Source organism: Ascaphus truei, assembly GCF_040206685.1.
Source record: "Ascaphus truei isolate aAscTru1 chromosome 12 unlocalized genomic scaffold, aAscTru1.hap1 SUPER_12_unloc_3, whole genome shotgun sequence".
Classification (NCBI taxonomy): Eukaryota; Metazoa; Chordata; class Amphibia; order Anura; family Ascaphidae; genus Ascaphus; species Ascaphus truei.
Window position 1 is genome coordinate 1 of NW_027453839.1, and position 12,529 is coordinate 12,529.

A 12,529-nucleotide genomic window follows, 5' to 3' on the forward strand; every position below is an offset into this window, starting at 1 on the left:
AGCAAAAATATCAAACCTGAAAAAAAACTATCCCTAACAGACCAACAACAAATGACAAAATCAAAGAAAAATGGTTCGATAAGGAATGCAACACCCTTAGAAAAGCCTGCAAACAATATCAATCCAAAAACACAGAGACCCAAACAATACAGAACTACGAATGAGGTACCACCAACACCTGAAGCACTACAGGCACTCCCTAAGGAAGAAAAAACACAACCACATTGCCAAAAAATTAGAAAGAATTGAAGAAGCATTAGATGAAAATACTTTCTGGCAAACCTGTGTAGCCGTGACCCTTGATTCACCCCGAGTAATGAGAGGTTGCGCTTGCACGGAGTAGTTGCAGAAGCCCGCGAAGGAGGAGGATACATATTGGCGGGAAAGGAGCAGTCCCTTGACCCAGCAGCCCCCACGGGGAGGGTCAGGTGAGCGCGTTTAACCTATGGGCGGAGGAGTTGCCAGAGATATAGGCAGTTGTTGCGCGCACGTGGAGTTAGAGCATCGTGGAGAGACGAGGAGACGGAGACACTGCGCTGGGAGGTTGTACCCCCCTCAGGCGCAGTCAAGATGCCCCGGCCCAGTTAGCCCTGAGTCACCGTAGAGACAAGCGGAGCTAGGGACACCCTTAGTAAGGGATTTACCCCCCTAAAACTACTGCTGTGTTCGGGACTATCCTGTCGGGGAGAAGCGCCCCATATCGCAGCGTGGAATCCCCAGAGACTCTTCTTGAAGAACCGTAGCAGTTCCGAGCACTGGAGTGCTCGGCAGGTATTTCATCAAGTGCACCAACTCTACCCTTTCAATCACCTAAGACCTAGTGGCTGCGCAGTCACCCCTACACATACACACGGCCGCTGGAAGCGAGAGAACTGATTAACGTATTTGGACACGGGGTGGGAACACCCGGTGGTGGGATTTGGGGAAAGTTATTGTTGGCGTCCGCCGAGGCGCAAGTTATTGTTGGCGTCCGCCGAGGCGCATAATTGTGGACGTCCTCCGTGGCGTGTTAAATGTTGTGTACCAGCGGATTGGAATGTCATGGCATGCAATGTATCGTAAGGTTGATTTATCAGTAAACAAGATTGGTTTTATAACATGGTCGTGTGAGAGAAATTCTTGTATAGAGGTCCTGCGAAGACTAACTCCCCTTTGGCGGGATCTGTCACAGGTGGAGGCGCTGCACCGAACATATACATATACATATATACAAATTCACAGTATACACATATATATATATATATACACCCCGGGCTCTCCGTGGCAGAGGCTCAGGCCCTGTGAGTCAGCAGGTAACACAGCACAGAGTAACAGCTTGCCAAGCGATAGGAAGCAGGTTACACCTGGAAACATCTGGATACAAAGCAGAATAACAGACACCTGGCCATTCAGAATGGCAACATCTGGAAAAACTACTTCAAGGACCTTTACCAAGAAATCCCAGAAGAAAACCTGACACAAGAACAAAAACAAATCTTCACCAAACAAACATCACTGGAGAACACTATAAAAGATAACCAAAACCCTCTGGACATACCAATCACAATCCAGGAAATAAAAGAAAAAAATAAAACTAATAAAAACCAAGAAAGCCAGCAGACCAGATGCATTCTGCAAGAGATGCTGAAGTATAGCAGATCCATCTATACAAGAAGCAATACTGAAAAATGTTCAACCTGGTCCTCACTACTGGCTACTTCCCTGAACTATGGAACGAAGGACTGATACACCCCTATGCACAAGAAAGGAGACAGGCTGGACCCATCCAATTCCAGAGGAATCTGTGTCAGCAGCACCCTGGGGAAACTGTTCAACAGCATCTTGAACAGCAGAATCCTCACCTTCCTGACAGAGCAGTGTACTGAGTAAGAGCCAGACAGGCTTCCTGCCAAACCACCGCACCACGGATCACATCTATACCCTACACAGCCTGATTAATAAGCACGTCCACAACACCAACAAGGGCAAAATCTTTGCTTGCTTTGTGGACTTCAAAAAAGCCTTTGACTCCATCTGGCAGCCAGGCCTATTGCTGAAAATACTAGAGAGCGGAATAGGGGGGGAGAACATACGACACACAATCAAAAGTATGTACTCTGAAAACAAAGGCTGCGTGAAAGTTAATAACTAGAGGACAGACTTCTTCCATCAAGGCCGTGGAGTTAGACAGGGCTGCAGTCTGAGTCCCAAACTTTTTAACATTTACATCAATGAGCTGTACAGCAGCCCTAGTATCCTCCTCAGCACCTGGGCTCAACTTGGCTGGAACTGAGATTAAGTCTCTTCTATACACAGACGACCTGCTCCTGCTGTCTCCAACAGAACAAGGCCTCCAACAGAAACTGGCCAATACTAGAAAAATTCAGCCAGGCCTGGCACTCTGTGAACCTAGAAAAAAACAGAATAATGGTATTCCAGAAAAAATATAAAAAACATCCAACCATATCGCAATTCACACTGGACGACAATGCACTGGAACAGACAGCGAGTTACACATACCTAGGTCTAACAATCAGCTCATCAGGGAAATTCAGCCTGGCCATAAATACACTGAAGGAGAAGGCCCGCAGAGCATTCTACACAATAGGGAAACAGATGTAGCACCTCAAACCACCTAATACGAATCTGGATGAAAATATTCAACAGGCATCATCACACCATCCTTCTGTATGGCAGCGAGGTGTGCGGCCCTGTAACATTCCCAGACTCCACAAAATGGGATACCAGCCCAACAGAAATACTGCATCTGGAATTCTGCAAAACACCTTCTCCAAGTACACAGGAGTACATCAAACAATGCATGCCGGGCTGAGCTGGGCCGCTTTCCTCTACTGCTCACTGGACAGAAGAGAGCACTGACATGCTGGCCCACCTAAACAACAGTCACCCACAGTCTTACTGCTACAGAGCAATGAGAAGCCAGGACCTCCTCACTAAACCCTGTGCCATCAAATAACTTGTCCTCTCACTCCAAGGACAAAACCCCACACAGATCAACAACCTGCCGAAAAAATAAATCAACTCAATCGCCAACGAAATGAAGAAGCGGTATGTGACTAGGTGGGACAATGAAATCCAGCGCTCAAAGAAGCTGGAAACCTACCACAGCCTACAGAGAGAATACACTCTGGCACCCTACCTACTGAAGGTAAAAGACCCAAAGCAGAGACAGACCCTGGGCCAGTACAGAATAAGTGCCCACAGCCTAGAAATAGAAACAGGCAGACACAGACAGAACTGGAAGCCGCGGGAGATGAGACTGTGCCAAAGATGTGAGCTAGGAGAGGTAGAAGATGAAACTCACTTCCTGTTGCGTTGCACACAATACTCTGAAATGAGGAGTGCCCACCTAGAGAAACTCACTGCACTTATCCAGAACTTTAATAATATAGTGGAGAACCAAAAAATAGCGATCCTCCAGGGAGAAGATGAAACCACAGCAGAACTGGCTGCACACTATGTCAGCACCTGCCACAGGCTGAGAGACGTCCACTAACCCCCACATCCCTGTGTGAAACTGTTACCCATATACTGTGCAACCATTATACCCTACCCCCTAGTATTCATGTAATCATTGTCCCCCACCCCCTATTATTCACGCGAGGGCAAGACAGAGGGCGAGACTTCAACTTACACACACACTCTCCCACACACACACACACACACACACTCCCACTTACACACTCCACTCTGGTATGCTGCATCTCCCTCCTCACACACAACCACACTCTCTCTCTGCCACTTACACACACACAGACACCAAACCCCTCCCCTACACGAGAGCAAGTGTCCGCCCTCTCAAATTCCTCTCTCTCCCTCTTATCAGCGGTGCCAACAGGAGATGAAATACAGCAGTGACCGGGTGGATGCTCTTATGTCTGAAGCCGGCTCACTGGAGTGGTATGCTGCATCTCCCTCCCCCCCCCACTCTCTTACCTGCCATGAGAGTGAGGAAATCCAGCCTGGGGGGCTCCCACCGTCCGCCTCGCCCGCGATACACATGGAAGCAGCAGCAACACGAGCAGCACTTCCTCCAGCCACACAGCGCCGCTCCGCAGACACATCCAGCTAAAGCCACAATCTCCAGGCCTCTCTCCGCCTCTGGTCCCGGCAGTTGCTAGGAGATCCTTAGTGGGGGAGGGCGTGCCTGTATGCGCCTGCGTTGGTGTGTGGCGTAGCGTCACTGCAGTGCCTCCAAGGGATGTCTTCGGCTGGGCTATCCTTCCGGCGTCCCGCGTTGCTAGGTGACCCGCTTGATCGTGTCCCGGCATCCTGAAATGAGCCACAGCACAGCAACGGCACTCTACAGGGGGTTAAATGCACTCCTCCAGGCAATCAGGGGTTGCATGTGTCGAACACTGGCCATAATCATGTGTGTGCATGGTCCATCTCAGCTTCAAACACTCTCCGGATTGGACAGCTGATTAAAGAGACAATGCTGAATGGCCTAGCCGCCCCCTCTCCATGGTTTTGTATGAGAACCAAACCTATATAAGCCCAGAAAGACTTCCAGAGATTCAGAGAAACTCTGCGTCCGGTGGAACCGTTTGTTGACTGTTTTGAAGCAACATGCTCCAGCTGCTGGAGGTCCTCACCCAAGCCTTTCTTAGTTCCAGAGGCCTCACAGTCTGCAAGAACTTAACCACAGGATAAGCGACATCATGAACTCTAGTAAGAGTTTATGTTCTATGTTTTCCCCTTTTAATTTCTATTGGGCTAGGCCTGTACTATTACCTGTTCCTAATAACTCGTCCCCCTAGGATCCCTAGAAATGGTGTGATCTGCATGCGTGTCATGACAATGCATATGCAGAAAACACGTCCCCATCAAGCTCTTGCAATATCCACAACTGGGTGTCGTCTCTCAGACAGAGGTAAATAAGGTTTATGTGCAATGCAGCAAGTAAAGTGTGGCATAGATTTCCATATCCCAGTGGTCAGCCAACTACGTTACAGATGCACATCATACACAGATACAGTTGTATTGAGGCATACTCACAGACACCATGCAATGCCGATTTGGCAACCAATTGTTTCCTGTCTGCCGAGAGCTGCTGACCCCTATTTGTAGTAGCACTGGTAATGCTTGTTGACTTCCACAATGGAGGTTGAGTATTGCCGGTAGACCGTGTAATCTTCAGCAGCACACCTTCAATTATAAATGCCATTTATAATGAATGTGTTGTATTACATACAAGCTTCATTACCCTGTCAGAGAGACGACAATACGTCCAAGGGGTATGGACATTCCAAGAGCTTGATCACAACTGTTATAATGCAGACAAATACTTTTTGAACTCAGAACAGCTCAAGATACTTCAACAAGTGGGGCATATTACATGACATCGAAAGTCCCCTATGGCCTATTATGGAGACTGAACCAAAACAACATTGTAATTGTGCATTAGGTGAGACTTATATTTGTTTGTTGAAGGGCATTCAGGGAGACATACTTCCAATTATACCACTATCCTGCTTATTATTGTAGTTTCTATGCACCTCCTATAGTTTTTTTTTAGATTTCTGAGGCATGAAGAAGTGTGGTAACTTTGCAACATAATCCTACATTTCCTATAAGGATATGTAATGATAGCTCAAACTTTTCATAACTGTGCATTGTACCATAATTTACCACATCATTGTTTTAGCATAGCACAATTATCGCCAGTGTATATTCCTCTCCCCTGTGCCTTATTCTGTCTGGTGTAATTGCTAATTTCCTATTATAAGACAATGATTAAAAGATGGGCCAATGGGGATCATATTAATAAAGGTTAACCCATTGTCCCTACCTATCTTAAGGGATCCTCAGGGGGTTAACCCAGTATCCCAGAGAATAATGTGATTGGGTTTATGTACCTCCCTGATTAGAATGAGTATGTTTTGCTGCTGCCCATGTGTGCAGGGCTGGTAATCACTCAGCGAGCCTGCACACACAGAGATAGGGTCCTGCTATCAGGAATGTGGGTGGGGAAGTGCCCCAGCCATTGTTAGGAGTGGGGAGGAGCGCTGACTCAGGTCTGGGGAACAATGTCTCACCGAGTGGCGCTATTGTTCAGTCCAGATTCTGAGGCGCCTATCTCTGAGGGATATATTGGGTTGTCTTGGGGAACCGTTGCTGGGTATAAGCCCCGTAGGTACAATTTCTACTTGTCAGTTTGAATTTCCCACACCTCTTCAAACCCACCTCTGTGGGGTGTCTTAGGGGCACAGTCACCTCCTGTGTCCCGGATTGGCTAATCAGACGAGCCTCTGCTCGGTGATTAGTCAGCACCCCGTCTTCCATGCTTTGCTATTAAGACAGGTAACCTATGTAAAGACAGAAAGTTACTCCCTGCACTTCAATCAATGGGTAGCAATAAATGGGGAAATAAATATACATAGTGAAAACTAAATCTATAAGACAAAGGAGACTTTTGGTTACATCCTTTTATCAAATAATGCCAAGCTTGGTAACCAACGTCAAGGTAAGTCTCAAAAGCAGGTCCCTATGCTAAATGCATATACATGTTCTGTGAAATATACCCTGTAAAGAGCTGCCAATTTCTCATTACTATGCCATCCGAGGTTTGTGCCGGAGATAAACCAAAGTGAGGCGTGTAAGTGGAGGCGAGCAGGCGATTTGAACTTGCTATAGTGCAAATATCATCCCTGGATTACTGCGCTACCCACAGCGGACGGAGCGTGGAAGCCTCCCGGGTCAGACTTGGAAGCGGCGCCTGGCACCTAGTTGAGAAAGGATTCCCTGTTTGGGTGAGTTTGTGCCTAAACTGTGGGTAGCGCCGTCTGTCGACCTCGTTCAAAATGTGTGTGTGTGTGTGTGTTCCCGATGTTAAGTGTCCTTGTCTCCTGTGACTGATATCACAACCTGCAAATAATATTCACCTCCCCAGGACCAGCTGTGAGATGAGGGCCGGATCTTTTCCTGGGAGTGCGTCTGTTTCTCTCCTGGGCTTTGCATGTACAGTAGACCGTTGGCATCTCGTTTCTCAAGGTTACGTTTCCTAGACAATGGAAAATTAAATAGAAACGTGTTATTGGGAGTTTTTAAAACCCACTATTTTGGGGTGGGGAGGGGGAGATATTTTGCACACCCACAGGTTCCTAGTTTATGGTTGTGCTACTCCCCAATGTTGCTGTGATTAAGGATAAACAGCTGCTATAAAAATAAGAGTTTTCTAAGAGGTTTCAAATACGATGTTATGTCAATGTTTCTCCATAAGAGGAAACATTGAGGAATTCAAAATAAAATGTAATATATAAATAAAAATAAATATAAATAAAAAGGCAAAACCTACATCTCAGATAACAGATTTGTATAATGAGTCCATTCACTTCTCCATCTCACCATTATGTGTCTGTAGTGACGATGATGGGATAAGCTGCCTAACCAGGATCACCTTACAGTGGGGGATTTGTGGAGACTAATTAGCAGAGAAATCATTATCCTCCTGACAATGATGGATGACATTAAACTATGAGGTCACATAAGAAAGCTATCACAGAGCCCTTACCCCACCTCCTCCCACCCCCTCCGCACAGCACTAGGTACATGGCCGCCGCTGCTTCTCCTCTTGCTCCTCCGTCTTATTACATGAACCACAGTCACCCACCGTGCAGCCTCCGAACTAAAGCCCGGTGCGCGGGGGATCACGGGAGATGTAGTTCCGGGGAAGTGAAGCTGGGAGTCAGGGACATGCATAGTAATGTATTGCAATGGAGACCTTACTGCGCATGCCCATTATCAAGAGTCTCGGTCACCATAGAGATGATAGATGATGCACTCGGCGGCCATGATTACTTTGGGCAGATCCCATTGAGTGTAATGATAACTAAGGGCAGAGGAATGAGGCAACCAAACTGTGCAAAAAAATGTGACTGGAATAACATGGGATCTTTGAATGAATATTACGGAGCTTGGATTTAGAATAGAGACAGTAATTGAATAGATGTAAAAATGTCACAAGTGATGTTGGGATAGTGAAGGAACAGCCCAAGTGTTTCTTATTAATGCGAGTGATACATTTGTGTTTTGCTGCCTTTCTCCCTCTATAGATGTTATGGGGAATGTGGCATCTCTGGCAGTCTCAGCACCTGTACATGTGTTTTGCTCAGTTATCATTTTGCAAATTCAGGATTTTACTCAATGTTTTTCATTACATTATGGGCTATTCAAGGGATTAAACCTAAATGTATCAAGAATGATGCAGCAATGTCAGAGTCCTATTGATTTGGACTTAATTCACACCAATTCTATTAAGGGAAGCCACACAACGTGCAGTGTGTCACAGAACTATCTGGGGGTGAAACCTGATTCAGATCACGTGAGAAATCCAGGTCTCCGGGATACACGTTAGTACCAAAGCAATACCGCCACCGTGTGGTCTGTGTGTGAATGGCAGATATTAAATCCTTTGGCCCTTTTTACCTTCTCTGTATATTTGTGTTGCTTTTTTTTTGTGTGGTTTTAGGATTCAAAAAAACAGGACGTGATAAATATTTGCGATTTAGAGTTCTGACAAGTTATCACAAAACCACATCAACTGCTACTGAAATCTGAGGAAACACATGTTGCTCAGCCTTGTTTTTATACTAAAAAGGTGCAATCCCTGATAACAGGTTGAACAAGGTGACAATAGAAGCCTTTAATGTAACACATCCCAGCCTATTTAATGCAGATTTGACCGATTTCTAAACTAATGTCCAACCCAACAGGACAATGAGAAATATCACTTGTTACATTTATGTAAATGGAATAAAAAATGTGCGACAAACTATAAAAGGCCAATTCTGATAATGCAAATGAATGTGCTCGTATCTAACGCATGTGGCAAACACGGATTGCATGGTCTGTTACTAATCCCAAACTGCACTAGGACTTTCCCCCGATCAGATGCGTTATATACCATGCGGGTGTGAGGGCATCATTTCATGCACACTTATTCTGACACGTGCACATATAATCTGTATTTTAGTGAGGCTCAAAAAAGTAAATGAGGGAAAATAATCGCAGGTTATTAACCCCAAATCCCACTTCCCGAGCACGAACTCCATTACTAACACAGCAGCGCCACCCTGTGGGATGTGTGTGAACTGCAGATTATCTGAAGGGGATTCTCGGCGATTGTCACTTTGTCTGCGGTTCTCCCGCCTCTTACTAACAAAACAACACAAGTGCAGCAAACACGTGGCTGGGTAGGAAGCCAGAAAGAGCTAAAAATACATCACAAGATACTTTATAATATATAATAGCTACAAAAGCAAATAACTGAGAAAGTGCAATGTATAATAGAACACTTCCCTTTTATCCCGAGCACAGATGACATATGATCATATCTCTTATAGTGATAAAGTGGGTGGCTCTTAGAAGAGCCTTTGTGTTTGTGGGTCAGTGATGAGATCGGGGTTACTTGGCGCTGGTGTACTTGGTGACCGCCTTGGTGCCCTCGGACACGGCGTGCTTGGCCAGCTCTCCCGGCAGCAGCAGGCGCACAGCGGTCTGGATCTCCCGGGAAGTGATGGTCGAGCGCTTGTTGTAATGAGCCAGACGGGACGATTCCCCTGCGATGCGCTCGAAGATATCATTCACAAAGGAGTTCATGATGCCCATGGCCTTGGAGGAGATGCCGGTGTCAGGGTGAACCTGCTTCAGCACTTTGTACACGTAGATCGCGTAACTTTCCTTCCTGCTCTTCCTACGCTTCTTCCCATCCTTCTTCTGGGTCTTGGTCACGGCTTTCTTAGAGCCCTTCTTGGCCGCTGGCGCAGACTTGGCTGGTTCAGGCATGTCGGGCGATGCTTCCTCTCCAAACAGCAGAGAAACAATGTCACCTAAACCCCCAGCAGCTCTATTTATAGGAGTCCTATGCAAACTAGCAGCCCCTGCATTCTGTTCGTCTATTGGCTGACTTTATCATGTGACCGTTTAAGACATCATCAGTTTTCTTTCAAATTAGACGATTGGTGGTTACAGGATTATGGAACTGATTGGCTGTTTTCAAAACTGACCAATCACAGAGGAGTTCAGCTGCTGTCTGCGTGTATAAATAAGGGCACAGGGGGCGGGGTTTGTCACTTCTCCTGTTACCCGAGCTGCTGTCTGACTGATACACGATGTCTGGAAGAGGCAAACAAGGCGGGAAAACTCGCGCTAAGGCCAAGACGCGCTCATCTCGGGCTGGGCTGCAGTTCCCAGTCGGCCGTGTGCACAGGCTGCTTCGGAAGGGAAATTATGCTCAGCGTGTGGGGGCCGGAGCCCCGGTCTATTTGGCCGCAGTGCTGGAGTATCTGACCGCTGAGATCCTGGAGTTGGCCGGTAACGCCGCCCGGGACAATAAGAAGTCCCGCATCATCCCCCGGCACCTGCAGCTCGCTGTGCGGAACGACGAGGAGCTGAACAGGCTGCTCGGAGGGGTCACCATCGCTCAGGGGGGTGTCCTGCCCAACATCCAGGCCGTGCTACTGCCCAAGAAAACCGAGAGCCACAAACCGGCCAAGAGCAGCAAGTGAGCTTCACCCCCGAGACCAGGAGCAGAGATCCCCACATACCCAACACAAAGGCTCTTTTCAGAGCCACCCACAACATCAAAAAAGCGTTATAGTATTTCACATTTCCTGCAGGACATGTTTTTATTATATTTCTATCTCCATTCTAAGTCACTTTCATTGTTTATGATAATAGTTCTCTTCATTTGTAAAGTAATGTATAATTAAGTCCATGTATGTGGAGGTGTCAGTTCTGTCATTAGAAACAGTACTGCGTTTGATACGACACTGCAGAAAGCAAATCAATATTTAATACCATAAAGGCACCTACTGTATATATAACTTGGGGTGAACTTTAATTACCGACATGATGATTTTAAGGAAAAAATCCCATAAAATTGATGAACTGATTAAAGTGCATTTAGTTAGCTGGAACCATAACTATAAAGCTAAACAAAAAAACTTTCTAGTTCATCGCTAAATAAATTAAAACAAAGTAGTGTAGCATGGCTAATACACTATAAAGTAGTGTTTGTTTCTGTTTGTGATTATACAAAAGGCGCAACGTGTTGGTATTAGGAGTCTGTTCTTGAAACAATTTACCACACGGTGGCGCTGTTGGATTAGAAATCGGTATCTTCATTACTTGGCTTGTAAAGGCTAAAACCTGTTTTTATATCGGACACAAATTCGCAAGCCATGAAGGTGTATTATACTGAAAATGTATATAATGTATCATTAAAGACAAGTGAGTAACATTGATGCAAGAACAATTAAAAAAAAAAAAATTTCAACCAACGTTGTTTACAGATTGCCCTCGAACATGCAAAATCAAGTCATAATATAATTAATGTTGACATGTTAGAAAATAAAATAGCATAATGGTATAGAAAGTTCAATAACCAAAAGGCAGAACACATAATTACAGCATCTGGTCTTCGAAATGAACAGCACAAGTTTTTTGGAGGTACAATTTATCAAATTAATTCCTTTATGAGCAAGAACAATAATCAGAATTTATTTTTGTACCACTAATATACTCTGTGCTATAAACTAAAAATTACAGAACCTGTCCCTGGTCCATCTGTGAGCATGTGGCCCATATACTATCTGTCACGGACCGCACAAAAGTGAGCATGTAATATGCAACCAGGGTTAATACACACGGCTACTCTAGCCAACTCACCTTTCTCCTGCACAAAGTACTTTCAATATGTTTATATTAACCCATTACTCAATTGCAATCCCATCTATGTGCGTACATCACTGGATAATGTAGGCAAAATATGTAATTATTTACCAGAGTCTCAGGTCCCTGTTTATTATAGAAAAAAAAAATTGTGCACTTAACACACAATCAGTTGTAGCTAAATGTGGCAGCCAATGAAAATACTCTGTACAAAGCGTGCACCAGTTTATTCTGAGCCCCAACACATTACTTATTAAATGTTTTAATACCCCCGTCCATGGTCAGTACGGAGTCCCGGGGCTCTGTTCCCTGTATGGGAGCTGGCGGCACTCACAAGCCAATCGGATCTGGACTCAATGACCGGTTTGGCAGCGTGCTGCCACATGCCGTCTAAGCTCTGATCTGACAGCAAGGTATTGCGGAACTGCCGACTGTGCTCTGGCTCATTGGCCCTAGTCATACTGGCAGGGATAGGGTTGTCAGTTTGGTCAGGTTACACCCAGCTTACTTTACTGGTCTCCTCCAGGACATCCAAGGGATGAACTCCAATGTCCGGGGAGTGATGGTTTCATTCTTGGGACCCTGAACAAACAAAGTGTCAGAGGTGGCAAGGTCTCAAGTCTGACAGCAGGTCACAGCCACAATGGGAAATAAAATTGGCAGAGAGCCAAGGATAGCGTCGCACCACGAGCAGGAACAGATGAAGAGGCTGTGGTAAAAACATAGTTATTGGCAACCAGAGAAACACACTAACACGTTTCGCTCCCACAATAGGGCACACTCGACGGACACACTCTACCCTTATTAGTGGCACATAAAATTGCCCTAATCAGTTCCCAACAACATGTTGGTGTTA

The 12,529-nt window shown here is 45.7% G+C and overlaps 2 protein-coding genes across 2 annotated transcripts; one reads left to right on the plus strand and one right to left on the minus strand.

The window, feature by feature from the left end:
- Window positions 1-9,350: 9,350 nt before the first annotated feature.
- LOC142473634 (histone H2B 1.1-like) lies at window positions 9,351-9,835 on the minus strand. The gene has a single exon (XM_075580730.1). The coding sequence runs from the start codon at window positions 9,784-9,786 to the stop codon at window positions 9,406-9,408; it is 381 nt and encodes a 126-aa protein (XP_075436845.1). The 5' UTR covers window positions 9,787-9,835; the 3' UTR covers window positions 9,351-9,405.
- A 251-nt stretch (window positions 9,836-10,086) lies between these two features.
- LOC142473635 (histone H2A type 1-like) lies at window positions 10,087-10,825 on the plus strand. The gene has a single exon (XM_075580731.1). The coding sequence runs from the start codon at window positions 10,113-10,115 to the stop codon at window positions 10,506-10,508; it is 396 nt and encodes a 131-aa protein (XP_075436846.1). The 5' UTR covers window positions 10,087-10,112; the 3' UTR covers window positions 10,509-10,825.
- The last annotated feature ends 1,704 nt before the right edge of the window (window positions 10,826-12,529 follow it).